Source organism: Amphiprion ocellaris, chromosome 10 (assembly GCF_022539595.1).
Source record: "Amphiprion ocellaris isolate individual 3 ecotype Okinawa chromosome 10, ASM2253959v1, whole genome shotgun sequence".
NCBI classification, from domain to species: domain Eukaryota; kingdom Metazoa; phylum Chordata; class Actinopteri; family Pomacentridae; genus Amphiprion; species Amphiprion ocellaris.
Genome location: NC_072775.1, coordinates 9,500,272 through 9,524,105, shown reverse-complemented (window position 1 = coordinate 9,524,105; position 23,834 = coordinate 9,500,272). Strand labels below are relative to the sequence as shown.

The 23,834-nt window shown below is 42.0% G+C and overlaps 1 protein-coding gene across 1 annotated transcript in view; it reads left to right on the top strand.

The window, feature by feature from the left end:
- The window catches only part of LOC111587142 (uncharacterized), a 59,992-nt gene that overhangs the window by 14,390 nt on the left and 21,768 nt on the right, over positions 1-23,834 (top strand). The window contains exons 2-7 of the mRNA XM_055014292.1: positions 5,277-5,891; positions 13,359-13,498; positions 18,480-18,578; positions 20,356-20,487; positions 22,920-23,039; positions 23,480-23,518. Coding sequence (XP_054870267.1) covers positions 5,822-5,891; positions 13,359-13,498; positions 18,480-18,578; positions 20,356-20,487; positions 22,920-23,039; positions 23,480-23,518 — 600 coding nt within the window. The 5' untranslated portion in view covers positions 5,277-5,821. The remainder of the gene's footprint in view (positions 1-5,276; positions 5,892-13,358; positions 13,499-18,479; positions 18,579-20,355; positions 20,488-22,919; positions 23,040-23,479; positions 23,519-23,834) is intronic.

Here is a 23,834-nt window from a genome sequence, read left to right as displayed (position 1 = left end):
GATTGTTTTGGTCGAACATTTGCACGCAGAGAGAGCAGCACTGTCATTAAAATGGATAATCTACCAAAACAACAGCGGCAAAATAAAGGCGGACAGCAGCGGCTTACTGCACGACCCAAATCCTCTGCAAAAATTTGACATTTTCAGTGTGGTAGGTTGTTGACCAGGAGAATGTTGTTGTTGTTTCCCAGATTGACGGGGATTTTGAAAATGGAAACACACAGATAGCAGACTATGACAAAAGTGCAGCCAATGGCAGGCTTAGACCCTCAGTCTGCATCTGATAAGTCAGACTATATAGAGTTTTTTTTTTTTTTTTAAATGTAATTAAACTGCAGTAGAAAAGTATTTTTTATTCAAAGTACATAAGTAAATGATAACTGAGGGTACATGACAAGTGACACCTGTGCAGCATTTTGTCTGATAACAGCAAACTGGGCACACAATATTAGTGTGATATACAGCTCGTAGGAGTACAAGAAAAAGAGAATTGGTGTGAATGCATTTTGGAGTTCATTTTTTTTAGTTTTGTTCCGTGGCAACAAAAGGAAGTAAGATAGTAGTGTACAAATTTGATCAGTGACTGACTAAACTAAAATTGCATAAACTAATGCATGGCGTTACTCATTACAACAAAGAAAGGTAGTTAATTTATAGCACCAATGACTTTGTTTTTATAGAACTAATATCCACCAGTTTAGTGGTAAATGTTACAATGTTAACATTCTTGATGGTTAACATGCTAAATAGTATACATGACCTGCTTCATACCAGCATGTTAATATTATTACTGTGAGCATGTTAGCATCCAGATATTAGCATTTAGCTTAAGGCACCACAGCCCCTAACAGAGCCTCAAAGAGCCACTTCCATGGTAGAAAATGTCTTTGCATTTTTGTTTTAATTTTCTCTGTGGTCTTACAGCCATAATAGCGTGTAACGTGATTAACCCGCCAAATCACATGGTCGGAAATGTTAATAGATTGCAATGTTACCCTGAAGACCCATTTGCCAATCAACCACTGGCTAGTCAGGAATCTAATTAGTCTAACAAAAGCAAATTAACCTTATCATAGATTTAAGGGCTATCTGGCACTTGTAAGGCCGCATGACACGACCTTATTGTTGATTGTGAGACTGTGATAAGAGCTGATGTGGAAGAAAATGTACGAATGCAACATTTCACAGACGTTTAGAGTAAAACCTTTAGATATGTGAGTGGATATAAGAGTAGTTGGTCGTCCTTGGCTGTGTAGGTGACACAAGGTAGCGCAGCAGGGCTATTCAGAGAGGAGCCTTGCTAGGCCAGGTTGTGACAGTCGTGTCCCACTCCATAAGCTGGGAGGCATTTTGTAACAAAGATGACCAGCGCGAGGTGCCAAAGCCGGTCTGTCGAACAAACGCTCCACCAGCCCCGGGCCATGCCAGCCTTGGCCTGGAAGAGACGGAGATGGTTCGGGGGACGGGGGCCTCCCCTCTCTTCAGCAGTCACATGCAAGCTGGAGAGCACAGACTGCGCCTTTCCGTCGGGACCGCAGTGAATGGAGGTGTAATTGGCCATATCCAGTGATAGATGGCTGTTCAACCTTTGTTACTCATCAGTAGCAGGATGCACGGAGGCTTGTCTCACAATATGAGGTTGATTGTGCAGTCTATTAAACACCAGTCTCAGGAGGAAATGTTACTTACTGGAATGCTGGAGCTTAGAAGAATCTCAAGAATGATCTGATTTAAAAATCAGCTCGTGCTCAGTGATTGCCCATTATATCTGTGAGACAGTAAACATGATTGAGAAACGGATCACACTAATGAATCATTTTTATCCACGGAGTCGACTGGAGAACTCGACTCGATGTAATTGTTGGGAATTACAGCCTTTTGTTTTTCTGCAACATAAATCAGTTATAAAGTAAAGTTTTCATTTAATTGCAAATAAATTACAGTGCAAAGCAAATTCCCATTTGTATGCTACATTAATTACACAATTATGGAAACATCTCATCCTAATGCACTGAGGCTGCATAACAAGATATATGTACCTGTAGGTTACCCTGAGGGGCTTGTTGTGAAGGTATACACTCAAATTTCTCTCTTGAAAAATCAATAGCCTGAGTGATTGATGTGCTTAATGTGAAGGAAGTGAGAGCTGCCATACATCAGGTTAATGTTACAACTTGCCTGCTTTTGCTCAATAAACTGGTTCGATGGTTAAAAATTCAGGATATTCCATCTCGTTTATGGAGGAAAATAAAGACATGCAAGCAGAAATGAGCCCAACTTTGCTCAAGGAAGTTCTCCTCTGCACCTGAGAGAGGTACGACTAATACGAGCAAATTAATAAATAAATGGCGGCTTTTGTCAGGGGGGTTTTGACATCCGCTAACAGCTGAGAGGAGCTCGAAAAATGAGTGATGCTCGTTAACTCTGACCCAAATCCTAAGAGACAGTGGGAGCTGTTAAAACACGGAGCAGACTGGGGAGTCTGGCTGACCTAGATAGCACCGGTTTTGAAAAGCAGCCGTACATCACATTAAATCGCTCTTCTGATACAATAAGGCACATCTCCCTCGTCGGTAATGAAAATTACATTGTGATAAAATTCTTTGTGACATGGAAAATACCTCTCCCGCTGCTGACACTCCGAGGCTCCGTCTGAGACGTACTCATGGGTGCTCCATCTCCTGGGTCTGGGTGACATTATCTCCCTCATGAGCACACATGAATTGTGACCAGCTGTTGTTCAAAGAAATTAAATATGTCCGAACTGCGCAGTTCACTTTGGAGTAATAGGAGAGTTGAAGGACTTGTGGGCTGCAGGGGAATGAGGCAGATATAACTATTTTATAGACAAATCACTGCTATGCAACTGTATTCTGCAGACAGGGAACATCTGTTGGCTCACAAAAGGACCTCTGAAGACAAAGACCATTTCCTAGAATGGTAGTATAGGCATTTTTACTCAAGGTTTGCTCAGATAACACAAAGTGGCTGATAGCCTTGACTTCAACAATGAAACTAACATACAGATCATTTCAGTTTTGAGATGAACTAAAGTTAATGGAATTGCATTCAGTGTAGCTAAAGCAATGACAAATTACATTATAAAAACTCATGAGGCGCATCTCTATTCAAAAGCAGTGGCCATGATATTCTATCTAAACTGCTAAACATGCAGTGGATTTGTCTATGGATGTTTTTTCTGTTATACTAAGAAGTATTTAGATGTTTTACTTCAGTAAAAGTAGCAGTACCACAGCTTAGAAATACTCTGTTACCTTTCTTAAGAAAAAGCACGAAAGTATTATCAGCAAAATGAACTTCAAATATAAAAATATTTAATAAACACAAAAATGGGTTATGCTATTGGATTATTATTACTGATGCATTAACATAAAAACAGCATTTAAATATTGAAGTAGGCTGAAAAAGAGATGATTTATTTATTTCATATCCTGTCAGGTGGCTTAGTTTACTGCAAAGCAACTACTTGCATTTTACAGAAGTCATTATTATCATGTCCTAGTTCACTGTAAAGTAACTAGTAATCGTTAATATAAATGTAGCGGAGTGTAAAGTAGAATAGTTCCCACTGAAACACGGTGGAGTCTAAGTAGAAAGTGTTATAACTTAAATGCTTTAAATGCTCAAGTAAAGTACTTTAGAATTTCACTTAAATAAATGTTACTTTAAATACAATGTTGATTATATAACTGCTTTTATACTAACACAAGGATTATCAAGAGCACCAAGGACACTGATTCCATGAAGCACTGTAATCCTATTTTGTAGAAACTACATTTCCATACAAATAAACTGTAATTTCAATTACATTTTGACGAAACATAACAGAAAGGTATGGTCTAGTATAAAATGTTTCCAGTTTCAAAAATCCCCAGGATCCATATTTGGAGGATGATGGCATAAGTCAGCTACAGGACTTTAACACAGTAGACTAGGGTTTGTGTCCTATGTGGGAGTGTTATTCTTACAGTGAAGTTAGATTTATTAAAATATCACTTTGGGTTGAAACAGACTCTTTAAACCATTTTGGAAACGACTGGAAAGCAATACAATAAAGATGTGCAGATTAAAAACGTATTTGTGATGCACTGCAAACATAATTTGGAAGAAAATACTTTTCCCTCAACACATAATTGAAAATGCCATTTAGTTGAAACAGAATTTTAATGAGACAGGACTCAGAATTGTTTGAATTTTTCATGCATCGTGTTTTACTTTTATTCAGGCACCTCAAATTAGGCTTCATTTAATTCAGTTTTGTTATTGGGAGGGAGTCAATAGGGAAGAAAGAGAAAGAGAAAGAAGTTAATAGAACAAAGCTGAGTATGTGGTGAGTTTGGAAATTAACCTGATAATTGTCACAGTTAAAGAATGCTGGTGCCTAAGTTAGTTACCACCAGCTAACATTGCTACTATCAATACATTGAATTTGCACCACAACATTAATAGCTCAGCCGTTTTGAGAATGATTCCTGAATGGACCTTTTTGAAAAACTATTGAAACAATCCCATCAAAATAAGAGAAATATCCTAAATCCATCAATAAATGACACTCATATTCTTACTCACTCTCCACACGTTCCCACAATGTCATACAATGTCACGCGGGACAATGTGTGCCCGGTGCTCGATGTGCAGCAGCTCTTTTCAGGCCAGTGTAGGCTGAAGGCCTCTTTCTCCAACAATGGCACATCACCATGCCAACAGAAGCGGTGCCAGCCACGGTGCCAGCTTGGCATGGCCCCCGTGTTAGCAGTGGATGATTCAAGGGCATTAAAGCACAATGTGGGGGTTCCAGTTTATAGATGGCTGTGCCAGGATTCCCACCACAGTTTGCTTTCAAACAGCCTGTCATTCACCGCTCTCTTCTACTTCCCCTCCTCTCGTGCTGTTGGCCCGCGCTGGAAGCATTAACAATCCATCTTCTGAAAATTTGCTTTGCATGCACAGAAGCACCGGTCATGCTTTAATGTTCCATATTTACTCATAAGCAGTACATAAAACAAGAGCGTCAAATATTTCACCGCAGGTTTTCTTCAAGGGTGGCCGCCGAACAGCAAGTACTTGCTGCACTCTCATTAAGGATTGATGATCCAGAAGAGATAATAACATCTTTGTTGATTTGCTAAATTGGTGCCTGCCAATTCATATGTTAAATTAATGTTGTAATGAGTGATCAAGGGGCATGTGTCATTTTCATTTTTAACCACCTCCAGCTTAACATTAACCATCTTCCCTGTCTCCTTGCCTTGCAGTGCTCGGAGCAAGTGACTGTGATGGGCTGTCGGACTGCATCTGAAGTACTCTACCAAAGAATAATATCCACTCCTGACCTACTGTGAAGAACAATATTTGATTCAATCAATGTTGCAGCCTCCCTCGAGGGGAATTACTCCTGAGCAATAGGTGAACCCTCCGAAAAGAGCAACGGTGGACCATGTGATACTTGACCTTCACGGAGAGAACTCATGCACACTACAGAAGATGTCAAATCTGATCTGAAGCTGTTCTTGAGAGGATCACCCAGCTCATAATTCAATCATATTTCCTATGTTTTGTTTAGCATTACTCAAACACAATGGGCCAATAGTGACGAAAAAGTAGTTTTCAATGCTGGGTCTTCAGTTATTGAGGAGTACCAGACGTCTCACCATGGATTTGAAGGAGATTTTCTTCACTAGAGAGCGACTGTGAAACACACCGGAGTGATTCGGACACTGGGAGCTGGGAGGATTAGCTTGAGTGCTGCTAACCCATGGTGGATCTGCTGTGAGCAGGACAAGGGACTCAGCGGTGGAGGATGTCAGCAGAGGCCGAGCTCCAGCCGGGTGTCAAAACCAGCCAGAGAAAGGAGTCCAGGCGGATCAAAGGTATGTCAGATTCTAACAAACTCTCTCATCTTTGCAACAGTAACACATTAGAACTAATTATTTACTAAAGAGGGATGTAAATGATCAGCCCATATGGTGTTTGAAGATGGATTGAAATGAAAGCCTGATTATGTAATGTTGAATGAAAAGCGCTCAAAAGACAACCTCAAACATGTCAAGACAAAATGGTAAACCAGCAGATTTCTTAGGTTTGGCAGGCAGGGAACATAACTTTGCGTCTTGTTTGGATGGAGCTAAATAACGGTAGAATACGAGGAGAAAAGCTTCACTGTCAAACCGGCTGAGAATCCCCCCGTCTCATCCCAGGGATCCAGATGTAGTAGCAGCTATTCCATGTAGCCCCAGGGTTCGGTAGCGGCATGATTTAGGTGTCATGGACAGGGTAATTCACACCCTGTCGCTTTGATGAACAGCATAAGCGATGTAATAGGACGAGGCATTCTCAGAATGTTCACTGGGAGATTGAAATGGGATTGAATTGGCTGAGAGGAGCAAAGAAGAGGAGATAGAGGGGCAGAGAGGGTGGGAAAGTGAGCAAGAAGAGGATGTTTTCTTATTGGCCCCTCTACCCTCTTCGTCCCCATCTCTCTTTTTTTCCTCATTTCTCCATCAGCGAAATAAAGCCACTCCAGCTAGTCCAGTAAATCTGGCTTCTGCGGGCTCGCTGTAACGAGGCCGTGGGGCCAGGTCCTCTGTGGCTGTTTCACTGGCTCTGTCGGCTCGCTCAGATAAATGGCCCGGCTGGAGGAGGGCCCATCGATTTGAGTTAAGTGGAGGGGGGAGAGCAGAGCGAGGGGCCAGCTGCACACGTGGTCATGCAGCTCATCAGAGGGGGGCTATCAGAGCAGGCTATCAGCCGCTGACTTTACCATGTTAATCACATGTGCTGCAGGGTCCGCTGTAACAATCAGTAAAGATGCTATTTAGATCCATATAAATGGAAATAGGGAAACATAAACGCGTGCAGAACGTCGTAGCTCGTGGTGGTTTTTCAGCCTGCTGGGGCCTGCTGAAGGACACTATCGAGGATCAGGCTGATGACATATATTTAGATAAAGCACTGTTTATACTCACATGGGTGGGAAGCAGCAGTAGAAAATAATGTGATTTATGGTATAAGACTGCTGTGATTTTATGTGTTTCCTCTTGTCAAGAAATAGCTTGGAAATACCAGCCAGGTATAAAATTGTTTCTTGATGTTGTTTCTCACTTCCCTGTCCTGTCAGGAGCACTCAACCTGAATTCATTCACTCCTACGGAAGACGTAAATCTTAAAACATATGTAGCACGTTTAAACACTAGTAAAAGAGGAATAAGCATTGCATTTGTTGTGATTAAACTCATTTAGCACTTTTGTGATGGTTTAAATATTGTTTTGAAATAAGTCACTGTGTCCACATTCATTCTAATGAAGAAACAGGAAACCATAATTTGTAGTTTTTTACTCATTAGCTTGCTCGCTGATTACTTACTGCATAGGTAATTACTTTCATTAGGGGAACATTGCTTTGTGTTACTGAGCCTGACACCCAAAGTGCATTCAAACTTAATGAATAGATCTACCTGTGAAGAAATACACATAGCTGTGATTTTACTGAGTTAAATGAGAAAACTGATGCCTGATACTGTCATTTCAATGCATGCTAAACTGAGGAGCCATGGATGTTTTTGAACTTGGCCTAGCATAAATATTGGACACAGTTAGCCAAAAAGTTTTTTCTTTTAAGAAATCTACTATTATTATTCCTTATCTCATTATAGACCATGTTATATCTTTTTTTCCTTTTTTTAACTCCTTCAAAATCCAAGTTCAAAGATGGTAAGTTGTGTTTTTATTTGGTGGAGCTAAGCTAAGTACCTCCTGGCTGTGGCTTTATATTGAACAGACAAATATGAGAATGCTGTTGACCTGACAAAAAAAGAGCAAATCTAATATTGCTGTTTCACGATATTTACTCAACAGTGGCAGCTAGCAGGACACACAACAGGTCAATAAGACAACTTTAAGTTTAAGATGCATTTCTCCTCTTTTGGCAAATGTCGGCAACCACAGACTATACATTGAAAATAGTTGTAGCTTCCGCGTATGTAAAGTAAAGCCAACACATGCCTGAAACCTGCATTCTCTCTAACAGGCAGAAGGGGGCAACTCATCTGGTGGCAAAAAGCACTCACATTGTACACAAGTCTTTGAGAAAATTATCCTACTTCTCCCTTGATTTGTTACCTCAGTAAACACTTTACTAATAAGTCATTGGTCTCCACAGTTGTCTGTGTAATTTCTCAGTCATCCAGGTCTCCACAGTTCTACAGTTTCATTTAGCAGACGCTCTTATCCAAAGCAACGTATATCTACGAGTAGGTCCAACACAAGCAAGGATCTAGTCAGGAGAAAACAACCTGGATAAGTGACATAAAACAAGTTCAAGTGACCTTGGTGACTACAGGCAGTGCGGGAGGTAATAGGATTTTTTCTTTATTTTCTTTTTTCTCAGTTATTATTGTCAACTCTCATTCAATGCAACACAATGTTCATTTTGTAAATTATGTTGCCATTTAGGGTAAAATAGATGGTGAAGCACGGTATACTTGTGACTGACCGGTTGCTATCATATTGTAGTAAATAGTGTCCTCGAGTTCTCAATCAGAGCCACTTGGTTTCAAAAGATCAAGATGACAGTGACCAGATTCCAAACAAAACGCACAAAACAATGATCACTTTAGCTATGCCTACTGAACAAAGCTTTAAATTGAAAAAAGAAAACATTTACTTATCATCCCTCCGTCCACCTCCTCATAAGACAGTCAACATAATAATCCAGAAAATGTCAAAGTAATAAAGTAATGAAATTTTGAGTAACTGTAATCTCTGAAACTCCAAATAATCCCTTTTTACTACATATTGAAGAAATTTATCACATTATTGTAGCTCGTTATTCTAATTTTTCATGGCTATAGCATTGTTGGCTTTGTTTTTTTCTTGGGACTGCATGTAAGGATAAAGGAACTGTATAGGATGTCACCCATGGGTTTCCTGCGATTTCAGAGTGTAGTGTGGTGGCTCCGACTGTCACTATTTTGTCAGCCCATGAGTCAGCCTGACTCCCATATATCCCAAAAAGAGCAAATGTGCTTCCTACAAATGACTCTTAGCCATGGACTGTCCTATGGCAACACCAACCTGTCACTGAAACTAACCACACTCCTATTTAGGCATCATTTTAACCCTTAATACAATTGATTTGGGTAAGTTGTATTAAACATTCATACTCTGGGCAGTTTTCATGTAGAGTGAAATTAGCTAAAAAGATCAAAACTGTTCATTGTACCAGGCTGTAGACATGTATTTATGATGTAAAGTTTGACATTTTATAATGGGGATCTGTGGTGATTTACCTCCTTTTTGAACAAGTCCCTAGTGGCCATTTGAGAAACTGCAGTTTGTTGCATTTCCACAACAATTTCATTTCTCAGCCTCACAGGTTGCCCTCTGGGATTTATTGATAACAGAGTAAATATAGAACCCTGCCTTATCTTCTGATGCATTATGTGCTGCTTATTTTTCTGCGTGTAATTTTCATGCTCTTCTAATGCATTTGAGACGCATGCAGAACATTTACAGTGATAACGCACGCACCGTCTTGGATTTTGCGTTGCCACAGCACTCTTCGTTGCTTTCCAAACAATTTGCAAAAATCAAAACCTCACTGCAGCAAAGTCTGCCACAGTAAAGCCAAAGCTCCCCTCTACCCATCCACGGAATTGCTTTACATGCGTGACTTTACTCTATCTCCATAGCAACTGTTGCTCTCCCACTGTAATATGTGCACACAAAAAAAATTACTCATTTCAAAAAGACAGACAAGGAATGGAGGACGGAGAGACATTGGGAGAGAGAGGGGGAGAAGGGCAGAGAGACAGCACATAGACACAGAAAGAGGCAAAAAGCAGATTAAATCAGCATTCGCCTCTCGTACTGTAAGAGGCAGCACAAATGCTAACCATTTCCCCCCTATTCAAACACTGTTTCCCTCATCTGACCATATCATTTCTTCGTGTGCTCCTCCAACTGTTTCTTCATGCTGCTTCCCCATCAAGGTGATAATAACACTGTGGAGTCCTTACCTTAAAGAACGATCTCACTCAGCAGCACCCAACACCTATCAGCACCTGCATATAACTCTGCAGTGAGTCAGTGATCTACCCACTGCATTGATGATGTGCACGAAACCCGTCATTAACTCTTACGATCAGTCATTTAAACAAAGTTGGGTAGAGGAGTTTTGACATCAGTGTGGGTTGGATGAGGGGAACATGTGTCGTCGCTAATGTTTGTAAATGTGTATCCGTGTGTTTGCTGAGGCTTATGAAAGTTAGTTTGCGCACATGGGGGAGGCAGATGGCGGCGACAGATTTGCCTTCCTCAGACATCCATTCTCTTTACTGCTGCTTAAAGTCATCAGCCCCCCTCGCTGATTGGACATACCTTGTGTTTTCATTGTAGGGATGTCCTGTGCGGAGATACACAAAAATAATGGTTACTATTGCATATTTCATGTAAGCGCAGCTCATTGTAGCTCAGAGGATGGTGTGTGTGGGGCCTACTGGCAGACGGAGACACTGATGGAAAAGGACGGGCGGGTGCGGATACACACTCAGAAGGGTTCATAGGTTAAGCTCCCTCAGTGCCCGGATCCTCAACAAAAAGTTTCTTGTTGCCAAGTCCTTATATCTGGAGGGGCACTTCTGACTCTCCATCTGTTGCCATCTGTCCCCTCACTGTCCCCATTCTAGCGTGGCAACAAGACGGATGCAGCACTGTGATCAGAGACAAGCCCTGAAACAGTATGGAGCAGAGCGAATGGTAATTGTTCTCTCCATGGTCCTGGTGCAAAGCCTGTGTGTCAGGTGGGATGTAGAAGGGTTGATTTAAAGCCCTCTCATGTCCTGGCTGTTAATTATCCACTCTTTTATTTGCCATTTGAATTGCTATGGCACTATTTGGAAAGGAGGGCAACAGGAAATATTGGGTAGAGACGTGACAGAGATCTTGGACAAACCACCAGGATGCCCAAATGGCAGGCATGCTGTGCCATGTGTAGGATACATGGAGACAAGCAGTAGACGATACTTTAGGCAACCCACTGTCAGACAAATTATAAGCATCAGGTTTATAGGCCAGAATCATTGTGAGGACCATTCAACCTTGGGTAATTGTAAATCCAGAAAGCCAGAAGAATATGTGTCACCTCCCTTCACAAACACACACACCTTCTCCTTCTCGCTGCTCCTTTCTTACAGTGTGTAACAACATGAAACAGCATGCCCCACAGCTCTTTAGTTTTCAAATACAGCACACTCGCTCATCTCCATCTGAACCCAGAGCACGTAGCGTACAAGTTATGCCACTGAGTCTAGGCTCTCATTCGGTATGCAAGGCCTACTTTTTTGAGGATCTGTGCATAAACCTCTAAATCTCTCCTGAAGTGTTATTAGGGGGAAATGACATGCTGTATGTAAAGAAACAAATGGCACAGAGCATCTGGTTAGAGCTCATCTGAGAGAGTTGCGCTGAATTGGACCGATTGTGTTTAAAATGCAACTGGAGCAGCATGCATTTTACATTACATTACAGAGTGTATGAGTCATTAAAGTCAGGGTGGAATACATAATGCCGTGTGAATAGACTGCAGTCACGGTGTGAGGGATGGTTTGAGGGAGGAACAACAAAAAATTATCGTAGAAGTCCACCCTCGCTGCCCTGCTGGGTTTAAGAAGCAACACGAGCGTGACTACAGTATGTCTTTTCAGTGAGTTTGTCGTCTAAGTCTGGATGTCTGTGTCCGTACATGGCTGCTGTGTGCATGCCAGCCTGGTTAATGTTCGGAGGTGCACGGTGGCGGTATATTACACTCATTATCCTCTGGCAGGGAAACAAGTCTGAATTAGGCCCACATTTGACATTCACTTGCTTAGAGACTTTAATGACTTTAGCATCGTCAAGCCCTCCCTCCCCCCGTCAGAGAATTGTGCCCTCATGAATTAGTGAGAGGGTGTGCGTATCCAAGACAAGCACTTGCATTTGAACTAAGACGTTTTTTTTTTCTTTTCTCCATTTGCACAAGCCCGTTAATTTGTTCTTTTTTTTTAATTTCCAATTTTCACTTTTGATTTTCCCTCAGAAGTTGTAGCAATGGAAAAAGGAAATTTGGTTAGATGTCACGTGGTGGTAATGTTGTGTGTTTCATGGTGGAATAAGCTCATTTTGGTTTAATATGGTGTTGGAGTGCAGCCTAACAGTCTCCCTTAGGGATGTTACACCTTGTCTTCGTCTCTTGCACTAGCTTAGCCAGCCACTTAAACGTGCTCCTAACTGATGAAGTGTTTGGTCTCGTGACCTAGATTTGCAGTGAGGAAGGGACCTGAAAAACTGTTAAATTCTCCAAGGTGCTGGTGACCTTGATTTGAAATTGTGCTATCTCTTTGTGCAAATGCAGGGGGGAGCCAGTGTGTTTTAACAAAAAAGACCCCACAAAGGTTACGAGGGGTGGGTTTTACACATTGTACATAGCGCTTGAGGCTCTACCAACACATAATCAAAGCAGTGTGGACGGAAGACGGCACGGAGACAAAATGAGAAAGGTGTCAGTGTCAAGGAGATGTCAGGGCAGCTGCAGAGACAGAATAATCAGCAACAGGGAGGGGAGGGGGTGACAGTATAAAGCCTGAGGCCATCCAGGCACACACTAGTGAACCCCCCTCATCCACCCACCACACCATCATCCCACCAACCTTCCTGCCACCACCCAACATCCATCACACTGGGAGGGCTCTGGAGGATTGTGGGTGAGCGCTGGACCGAGATGATTCCCCTCAATAGCGGCCATTCAAGCTGGTTTGTCACCACCAATAGCACCCATGGGAACTGGGGGGCATGGGTGCGACACAGGAGCGAGCACCCCCCATTTAGCCACCTCCAAAACCTCCCATCTTTGCCTTTATTTTGTGTGTGAATCCCCCCCGCCCCAACAATGCACCACTATGGGTAATAGTGTGGAGTGTTTTTTAGTGTTCCTGTTGTTTTCTCATCTAGTCCACAACTTCATTTCCAATTTCAAGTTCAATTTTCTTCCAATCTTTGCTCGCTGCTGCTAATTTGCCATTCATTCTGCATTTCCTATTCCATAAATATTTATACCAGAGAACACACACACACACACACGAACACACCACTTGCATGCACACACACACACACACACACACACACACACACACACACACACACACACACACACACACACACACATACACAGTAGCCTCTCTACCTCCAGCAGGGCAAAGTTGGAGGATTCAGTTGAGCTCACACATCCCTCGTTTCCTTTAGTCATTCTTTCCCTTTCTTATTCCTCTTCCTCATTTCTCGTCCTCTTTTCTCTTCCGCCGCAGGTCAGGACCGCAGTGAGGCGGGGCTTATTAAGCGTTTCCGCGGCGATGGCGTGCGCTACAAGGCCAAGCTGATCGGGATTGATGAGGTGACAGCGGCGCGTGGGGACAAGCTGTGCCAGGACTCCATGATGAAGCTGAAGGTGCAGACCTCTTTATATGTGTGTGTCTCTGTGGGGACATCATTGAGCTTCTTCACTCATCTCAGTCAGATTTGGAGAAGGCATGCTCGGGCATGACTGTATTGTCTGTTGAATGAGTCATGGGAGCTGTCCTCTCCCGTGCATGACTGACGCTCTGTATGAACCGACCAGATGGAACAAATAAAAGTCCAGCCATATTATTCCATCACTCTTTGTTCTGTAGAAATCTGCTGTACTGTAAAGTAGATTTTTTTGTGCAAAATGGTTGCAACTTTGTACTTTCTTTTCCCTCTAAGAGGCTGCTTTATTTTTAGTATTGCTCAAAGCTCTCAGCATTTATTCATACAGCTTTTTTCTCTTTACCTCGGAGGCAAACTGGCTTCCTATTCTGAGCGGCTTAAAGCAGTATATCGCTTAAGTAGAAAATTCTCACTTTTTTGCATCTGACTACAAAATGAGCAACTCCCCCCACCCCTTTCCCCCCAGTTTGTGTGTCTCCTGTATGTTTTCTCGTGTCACTCACAGCTTGTTATTTTTATAACAAAGTCCATGATGTTACACTTGTGGCACATATGCAAACTGCGATAACATGACCCAGATAATATTTAAGCCAGCGTTCTTTACAGAATGTTGCAAGTAAATTAGGTCAAATTAAGCCCCACAGTAAGAAACAAAGTCGGGGAAAAAAGTCTGAATACTAGTGGGTGAAGATGAAAGGGCTGAGTATTCTTAAACCTACACCAAGTGGAATACTAAAATGCTGTTTAATCACCTTTCACCTTTGTGACTGAGGCTGCACATTTAGCTCCACGGATAGGTTGAAAATGATGCCTCTATTTGATTTATTTGACATCTCTAGCTGATTGAATTTTATGTTGTCATAAACAATATTTTGCTGAGAAGATGAAGCTACATGTCCCAGGCGAAAAGTCAGCATCAGGAACTGAGGGTTCATATAAAAGTCATAGATATAAGCAAAACAACAACTTCGTATAGAGCTAGTTACTGCTAATGCTATCAGTATGATTAGAAAAATGTACAATCACACTGATATTTTATTTTACTTTTGTTTACCTGCTAGATTTTCATACATTTACCTTTAGGAATAATAAGTCATTGCATCCAGGACCATTAACTAAATCGCAAACAGCAAATGTGGCAGTTATAAGTCCCTTTCACACAACGTGTCCAAGGCTGTTGAGCTTTTATTTTACCCCAAATTTTGTATGTGAGACAGAATGAGTGGTGTGGTTGCCTTTAAGCCAGCAGCTGAATGTCTTTGTGAAAGGGAGAGCCAACATGCCAGACCAATGGACACCAATGCTGTTGTGTTATGGTATGCGTCCGGGGGTCGGTCGATTATATTCTGCGTTATTGGTATCATTATTTTTATTAACCGATTATGAATAAAATTAATTAAACACACTTCTTAGGCTCTTAAGGAGCAGCATCTGCTTGGTTTCATGACAGAGGTAACTGCCAATGAGCATTGAAAGCCACTGTTAACAGACAGGGACATACGAGCAGATCTGTAAATTTAAATGTGAATTATTACTAAATACTGCTAAAGTTGTAATAAGTACTATAATCTTACACAAGCATTCCGTTTTCTGAATAAGTCCCTTGTTGCTGTCAGTTCAACAAAATCTTTTTTGTGCTATGCAGAGGCTATTGCTACAAGGCACAGCCATCGACACAAATTGGAAAATTAGCTACTTTTACAGTGACTAAGGCTACAGCTAGCTGCTAATGGCTAAATTAATAGGCAGCCACAGATTACCCAGAAACATTGTCTGCAAAACAACGACAAATAATGCTTTAAGATATGGGCCTTGATGGGCAATAAAAGTAACAGGAATGTGAAAAATTAACAATCCAGACGACTGCAGACAGAACTGAAGGATACAAATTGTTCAGTCTCAATCAATTGACAGTAAAGAGGAAAACAGCATCAGGCATTCTGGCATCATTACTTTAATTTCTACTGTACATATACACCTATAGTAATCCTTACCAATAAAGTAAACTAGTCATGAATAACAACTCCCTGCTGTCAGATGTCATAAATATGTAACACTTAATGTACACCAGTTCCAAATATAACTGATCTTTTTTGATTACTAATAACTAGTATTGGCATCCGTGCTACAAAACATATCAGTCCATCTCTAGTCTATGAGGGTGTTTTTGGACACGAGGACCCCAGTGCTTTCCAGCCTTGGACACTTTCTGGGCCTGCCACCTGGCAACAAAGAAAACATACAGCCTACACTCTCCTACCATTGCACAAACACTTGCTGTACCTTAACCAAGTCACTTAATCAACAAGGGCAGCGCGTTTGAAAATCTTCTCTTAAATTGCAAAAATAGTTCACCGAAATGTGCTTCTGAAAACATTAAAGTCAAGAAATTAGCCACGCAGTTGCTGAAGCCGTTTTCATTTGAGATTGACAGCAGTTAGTTATGAAGTTTTCTAGAGTTTTAAGAGGCAGAAAGTTGCACAGGACAATCCAGATTTGCATAAAGTAGCCTAGACCTAGAGTGCCAAAGAGACAACCCACCTCTCGAAACCCAACTCACCACCACCAGAATGAACTGCATGGCTGCTTATATAGATAATCAATGGAAAAGCATGGAAATGTGGACATGTGTGGACATGTTCCGTTACATCTCACCTCTGATTCAGGCAAACCAGCATGCTACATGGAAGCACACACTGAAGTGGGTTCATGCTGACTTGTTTGGTTCAGTGTGAATGAGTAAAGGCGAGCAATGGTATTGTAGTGAGGACGACCACCGTGTGAAAGGAGCTACCAAAAGGACATGTCATCTTAAAGAAAATTGTCAATAAATTTGCAAAATGGGAGTATTTCTGCCATCAAATGCAGTTACAGTTCTTGTACTTCTTGGATGACACTGCCCTGGTTCAGTCATCCATCTGAAATTGAACAGCTGCTTTCGAAAATATCTGGTTCGTTGATTAAAAAGCAGAAAGTTCATCGTATAGAAAAAATTGGGGGTAGAAGTTAATCACTACAACCACGGTGTACCACTTAAAATTCTGTCAGGTGCAGCACTAATGGCTGGAGGAAGCCAAACACTATGCTCTTTTAATCACTTGCTCAAATCAGTTCTCCTTTAATTTTGGGGCCAATTATTCCAATTCAGCATCTATGATGCTGTTTTTTTGGCAATAACTGCACAACTAGGTGTTTTAATGAGCCACAGACTGAACATAAACTGGTGGTTCTAGTGTAAGCTTACAGGATCATGACATTATCAGTGAGAGTCATGTGATTTTGCATTTAGAAATGTTAAGGATACTGTCAAATAGAATAAACTGAAATGAGAATGCAAAAATTAAGAAAAATACTTGTGGAACCAGCAGTCCCTCCTAATTCATAATTCTATTATCAGTATGAATGGTGTGTTACTCAGATATAGCCTGATTCTTCCTCTGTATCCTTTTGTCATCTGCATTTATAAGTATTCATAAGAAAAAGGCAATGAGAAACCTCCTCCATCACTCTTCGTCTGGAGGAAAAAAGCAGCATAGAAGCATCTTTGCAGTAGGTGGCCATGGGATAAATCCTCCTCCGAAAGAGAACGTATACGCAAGGCTTTTCAAGTATCTTCTCACTGACTTTCCTGGAGCTTAAATGTGTGGGAAGCCCCACAGCAAAAGCAGTATAGCCAGAAGGCAAAGCCTCTCATCACCCATATCCATTTCGAGTCATAAGTCCAATAAAACAACTTTTTCGCTGCCTTGATCTGACATTTCAGCAGTGCCCTCCACATGACTCCAGTAGTCACCAGCTTCCAGCCACTTACAGTCAATGGAGCAGTCGATATAGTCCTGCTATTATCTGGACAGAGGATAGAGGAGGGGACGGGTCTCTATTGAGCTGCCTCTCGCTGCCATGAGGACTAATCCACCAAATGGAGAAGCCGATGGCTGATTGACAACATCCATCGACTCTCCAGCTCACCCGCCTCTTTCTCACTTACTTCATCTCTTTCTTATCCCTGTTGCTTGTTCTGCTCTTATCCTTCTCTCATTACTTTCCCCTTCATTGTTTCTCCTCCAGCTCCCCCTTTCTTCCCATATGAATATATTTATGTATATAAAGGTGGGTGGATATTTTTTCCTTGAACGTCTCCAGCTTGATCGTGATTATTGCAATTCATAGTGGCCAGGGTTTTAAATATTAGCTTGGCTTTAAAAGAAAAACCTCTCAGGGGAAAGTGGTCTGAAGCGCAGAGGAGGTCGACCACTTGTTATCAGAATCAGGCCTGCAGTTTAGTCAGACATATTCAGCACAGAAAGCAAGTCTTTCTTTTCTTATCTTTTCCCTTCTCCTCTCTTCTTTTTTCCTCTCAGGCGTTGTTCCATGAAAGACATGTCAAGCACACAGGTCGCATCAAATGGAACGCAGTGGAAATTTGAATTGTTTTCTTCATCCGAGTGGAGAATATAAGAATAAAGGAGGTGCTGAGATCCATGGGAAAAAACGTACTTCAAAGGCTGGACCGGTTGTTCAGTCAGCACTATGTGAAATTGCCGTAGCAAGCTGGTTGGTCAGCAGCGAGATCCATTCTGTCAGCAGATCTCACCTTATTGTTGTTAGTTAGAAGTTGTGTATTGTCACGTTGAAGTGCGGGAGACCTACTTCAAGAAAAGAGGGAGAAAAAAAAGGCAGCAATAATAAGTCTCTCCGCTCAACGTGTGAATTCCTCTGAGAGTGAAGCTTCAAGAAAAGGCACATGAAAAGAACATTCTGTCCTATCACACCTTATGTAACTCCTGTCACCCTACTCCCAGTCTTTCCCCCTCAATCCCATCCCTAATCTCTCCCTTTCTCTCTCACCCCCACAATCTCCCCCCCAGCACACTCACCTGAGTCGGAAGGAGGCTCGCTGTCTTTCATGCCGAGCCCATATCCTTTCATCTCCTCATGTCGTTTCCTTTAATCTCTTGCAGGGAATGGCTTCCTCGGCACGTTCCAAAGGAGAGCACAAGCAGAGAGTCTTCCTGACGGTCTCTTTCGGCGGGATCAAGATTTACTGTGAAAGATCAGGGGTGAGTAGCATGTCAGCGAACGGAGGCCTGCCGCACTGCGAAGGCCTCTGCCAGCTACTGTACCGTGAACCCAGAGTATAGGACATCCAGAGGGCAGACGCTTGCACGGCTCAGTTCACAACGCCGCCATCTTAGAAGCCTGACTGGCACAGTTGGCATATTAGTGCAGCTGAACTACCTGCACGTGTTCTCTCGGCGTGCGTTTTCTCCAAATATTAATGCAAATCAAGCAAAAGCATGCTTTCCACGGGACAGTTTGCCCTTTAGCTCATGAAAATTAAACCTGACAGCATTAAATTGCAGGTCTTGCATTTGATATATGACCCAGAGTCAAGTATTTTAACATACACCCAAGTGCGATTAGGGGTATGCTGCAGGACCTACTTAAGATCACTCAGGCCCTGTCTGTCTGCTAATGATAGTGCAGTGAGCAATGTTATGGTGATGTTATGAGACGGGCTGTTTCTGCCTCCATCCTGGCTTCCATCCCCCTGGCGGACTCAGAGGCCTGCTGTTCCATTACAGAATGATCGAGGGGCTCGGCTCTCCCCCGTCCTGTGGCGTAGTGTTGGCTAGATAGGCCCACTCTGCTCATCAGCGCTAACCGATAATTAGCACTCAGTTCCACCCCTTAATGATCATTGCCGCTAATGCTAATTACACCGCGGCTCCACCTCAGCTGTCGTTGGTGCTAAACTGATAATTATGCAACAGCGTTTGTCCCGTGGCTGCCGACCCCCACCCGACCACCCGCGATCTAGTCCGCCCTCCAAAATTTCACCATTCTTTGATAACATCTCTGTTCAGTTCGGCTGATGGTGAGGTCGTTTTTTTTTTTTTTTTGCCTGTAATGGAAAAGAACATTAAGCCTCCCGCCACGACCTACCAGCTCACCAGCTTTTGACAAGCTCATTTGTTGTTTTGGAAATCATGCCCCCTAATGCTCTTCATTTTATTTACTGATTACTGGCAGTAAATAACACTCCTCACTTAATATCCCTCTCGAGTTATTTGGGTGGAAACGGGGATCACTCCGGCGCAGGCTGTGTCAGCAAGCATTTAGATGGAAATACTTTATGTAAAGCTGACATGATTCTCTGTTGAATCGAGTGCACTAGTCATATTAGTTTTGTATTTTACATTAATCTGAGGCGTTACTAGCGGCACTCCCGGCTGAATTACGGCTAATATTCAAATGAAAGCTCCTCCCCAGCGCTTAAGCTTATCTCAGCTAATAGAGGAGCAGCAGGTGGGTGTGCCGAAATGACAGCTGAATTGCTCTGTGTGTATATATGGGTGTGTTGTCTGTCATTTTGGCTGTAACATAAAGTATGTTTTGAAAATGGGAGCATCTCTCGCTTAATAATATGCTGTTTCTCACTGAAAAACCACAGCAGCACAAAGCAAACATCATGCAACTGGACTATATGCTTCTATAGTAGCTATAGTATCCACAGAGGACAGGGATAAGAGATTTCAAGATGCTTGAATGTTCCTTCCCTCTGTCAGAGACTTTCAGGCTCACTCTGTGTTGGTTGGTTGCATTTAGTTCCACAATATGCAAAGATGTTTAAAGTAGGTTTGACCTACTTTGTCTGCCAGCACAGTGTACAGCGCTGCGCCTCATTTAAAAAAGGCAGAATTACAAATCAAACAAGATTGCGTTTTGCATTTTGCAGCTTACAGAAAAAGAAGAAGGCATGCAGTAGATATGTTTTATTTCACCTGATTCATGAGGTTGTTGTTGATTTAACACTTGCATCTTTCTTCCATCCAGGTGCTCCTTCATCACCACTCAGTCCATGAGATCAGCTACATCGCCAAGGACACCAGGGACCACCGGGCCTTCGGCTATGTCTGTGGGAAGGAGGGCCACCACAGGTTTGTGGCCATCAAGACCGCACAGTCTGTAAGTACTTTTCCACTCTGCTGCTCTTGTTCAGGAGAAGTCCCAAGTCCTCAAGTGTTACAGTGAATGAGGGTGGACTCAAAAGCAGATTGGACACAGACAGTCAGTACTTTGAACTGGTTTATTGAAATGGAGGAGCTAGGCATGTGGAGGGCTCGGGGACAGTGGAGTTGGGGTGCAGTTGGAAAGCAGGGTGCTGCCGGGGGCTGGATGGACTGAGCTGGTGGAGCAGAGCTGGATGAGTTTGTAGAAGAGAGCTGGACTGAGCGGTGGAGCCAGACAGGCAGGCAGGCAGAGTTATGGGAAGAAGCTGGCGAGGTGAAGTGAGTTGAGGCTGAAGGATGGTGAGAATGAAGACAGACAGGTGGTCAAGTGGGCTGAAGAAATGAACAAGATGAACGAGAGCACAAGATTAAGCAAAGTTCAGGTAACACAAGGAACATATGAAAGAGGAATTGGTACTAGGTGGGTCGTACCATCTGCACCACTTGCCTGATGAGACTAGTAGAGTATGGAGTGTAGAATCGGTGCATAAATGAGCACCAGGTGTCAAGATTGACGGAAGACTGTGGTTCAGAGCAGCAGGACAAACATACAAGCACACACTGAGAAAACACACATTGGAAATGACAAAAACCAAATAGAAGGAATGCTAGATGAGAAGTAAGGATCCCAATAAGACTGTGACATCAGGTGTAGATCCAGACTTCTAATGATTAAATTTTCCAAATTGCAAATTACAGTTAAGACCCCCTCATGTGAAAATCTAGTTGTTTTTTTTTTATTTTTAAATTTTTTTTTGCTTTGTTAAATGTTGATATGGTGTTTTTTTATATGCTATAATATATATCAGGAGCAACATGAATGATCAACACCATGGCTAAATATTTACACCTTGAAACTGCTGTGCACCAATGACAGCCTCAAAAACACGAATTCAGACTTTGGAGGTTTCATATGTAATAATTCCAAACAAACAATCCTGTCAGCTCACAGGATGGAACTTTCTGTACTGTTATTATTCCGTAGAACTGGTTTCTGGTTTGAACACGTATGGCTGAATTACTCCAATATCACATTTTGCCGATGTGTAGAGTAGTTTTACAGTGTTTCGGCTGTCGTAGGTGAGCTGGTGTGCTCGAGCTGCAGTGAGTAGTGGAAGGATGTGGGGGGGAAAGGGGAAGAGACTTAATAGAGCTGCACATTCTAGCAGAAACAATCATTTTAATTTTAAACAAGACTATTTTTATTACCATGAAAAAAAATATATCTTAGCTATATATGCAATATATGAGCAACTTTAAGTCTTCTTTCACCATTATAATAACATGTGACTAGTACGACTGACTTGTACCTCAGTCAAAGCTGTAAATAAGTAATGAGGCCTTAGATTAAGTCACTTCAGTTCAGGCCTAACAATTAAAGATTCAAGTTGTTTTTATTGACTTTAATGACTTTTGTGACTTTCTATGTTCAGCCCATTGTTGAATGAACATATGACTGTTTAACCAGACAGAAAGAAGAAAAAAAAACTCAAAGAGATTGTCGTGGTGTTCCTGTAAATTGGGTTACTGTGGCAGAGTTTTGTTACATGTAAAAAACAATAGTTAGTTGATTTGCTAATAGACAGCCAAGCAAGAAACTGACCTATGCTCAGTCTTAACTTCAGTGCTCTTCAGTGGGCTAGGCTATGATACTACAGTCCAGATGCTACAGTAAGTAAACAAGCAGATATGACTGACCTGTTACATTTAGTTCAGAAAGTATACCCTACAGTTTACACATATGGCAGATTAGCAGGTATTAAAAATGAAAGGAGGTGGACAACAAATGGTGCTGCAGATTTACCAACAAAAAGTACAACCAGAGATAATCCAGTCACTGAAAACAAGATGAATCCAAAAAAGATAATAAATACACAGCAAGATAAAATGTTGGAAACAGCATAGAAACAGAAGGTGGGCCAGTAAACAGTCTTATAACTGGAGGACAAACGAAGGGAACATGAGGTGAAGACAGTAAATAAGGAGTCAAAAAGATGAACTAACAATGGACAGTGGAAGAAACTAGACTATCTATACTTATAGGGGCTCATTAGGTGTAGAGACTCAGGTGGAGGTAGCACATTATAGGTAACTGAAAATAGACATGAAACAGAGACTAACAGATGGAAGCACAGCAGACACTTCAATCCATAACATGACCTTGTCTTTAATTTCATTTCAATAGTCGTTTATGAACTGTTTTAGATCTCCGTTCCCTTCATTTTACAACTAAAGCGTTTCTCATTCAAAAGTTTACGATGCAAACAGACTACAAAAGTGGTGAGAGTGGTGACACTTCAGTCGGTTACCATCTGCTGCTACGATGCTCTATTTCCATTCTTTAATGTGCCGCATCGTCTTTCCTCTTCTTCCATCTCTGTCATCCAGGCGGAGCCTCTCATCATTGACCTGCGCGACCTCTTCACTCTCATCTACGACATTAAACAGCGGGAGGAGATGGAGAAGAAGGCCCAGAAGGACAAGCAGTGTGAGCAGGCGGTCTACCAGGTAGGACTCTGCCAGGAAATTCTGAGCTTTTTTTATTTCTCAGCTTCATTTTACATTCGGAGGCGAGATCACACATTATAACTCAGCCAGCGATTCATTCACACAACAGATATCTCAACACTTACAAGCCTCCTCTGAAGTGCATCACGGGGAGTGTTTGTCTGCACCATTGATTTCTGCACCGAATATCTAAATATATTGAAAATGCAACAGGTTTGGATGCTTATTTTCACTACAGTCAGATACAAGCACCAGGAAATATGTGTTCCTGTGATGTGCCAAATCAAAAGTGGAAACACGCTGTCACTCTGTAATTGTGCTTGCATCCAGGCAATGACAAATTGTAATGAATGTGTTTTTTTATTTGGTTTTCATCATTTTGTTTTCTAATGAGACTGAAAAACAAAATGTGTCATCTGCCTTCTGTTCCACAAACACAGACCATCCTGGAAGACGAAGTGGACGATCCAGTTTACCAGGTAGGTCCGTGGGCTCGTAGAGCAGCAACCAAACTCTGCTGACTTTGATGCTTTTCTTAGCTTCACTGGTGCTGTTTTCACTCTTAAAGCTTGGAATCCAAAGAGAAAGACATAAATTAATCCTTAATTTATATATCTTCTCCAGCCACTGATCTGCTCGAATTAATGATTCATAATTATGCACCATTCCAGTAATACACAGTAGACCATCCTAGTGGACAGTTTTGTTCAACCATTCAACTCCCATTTGCCAGTGCAGTGTTGTAAAACCATATTTTTTAAGTTCGATCTGTGTCAATGTTCCGATTTCTTCCAA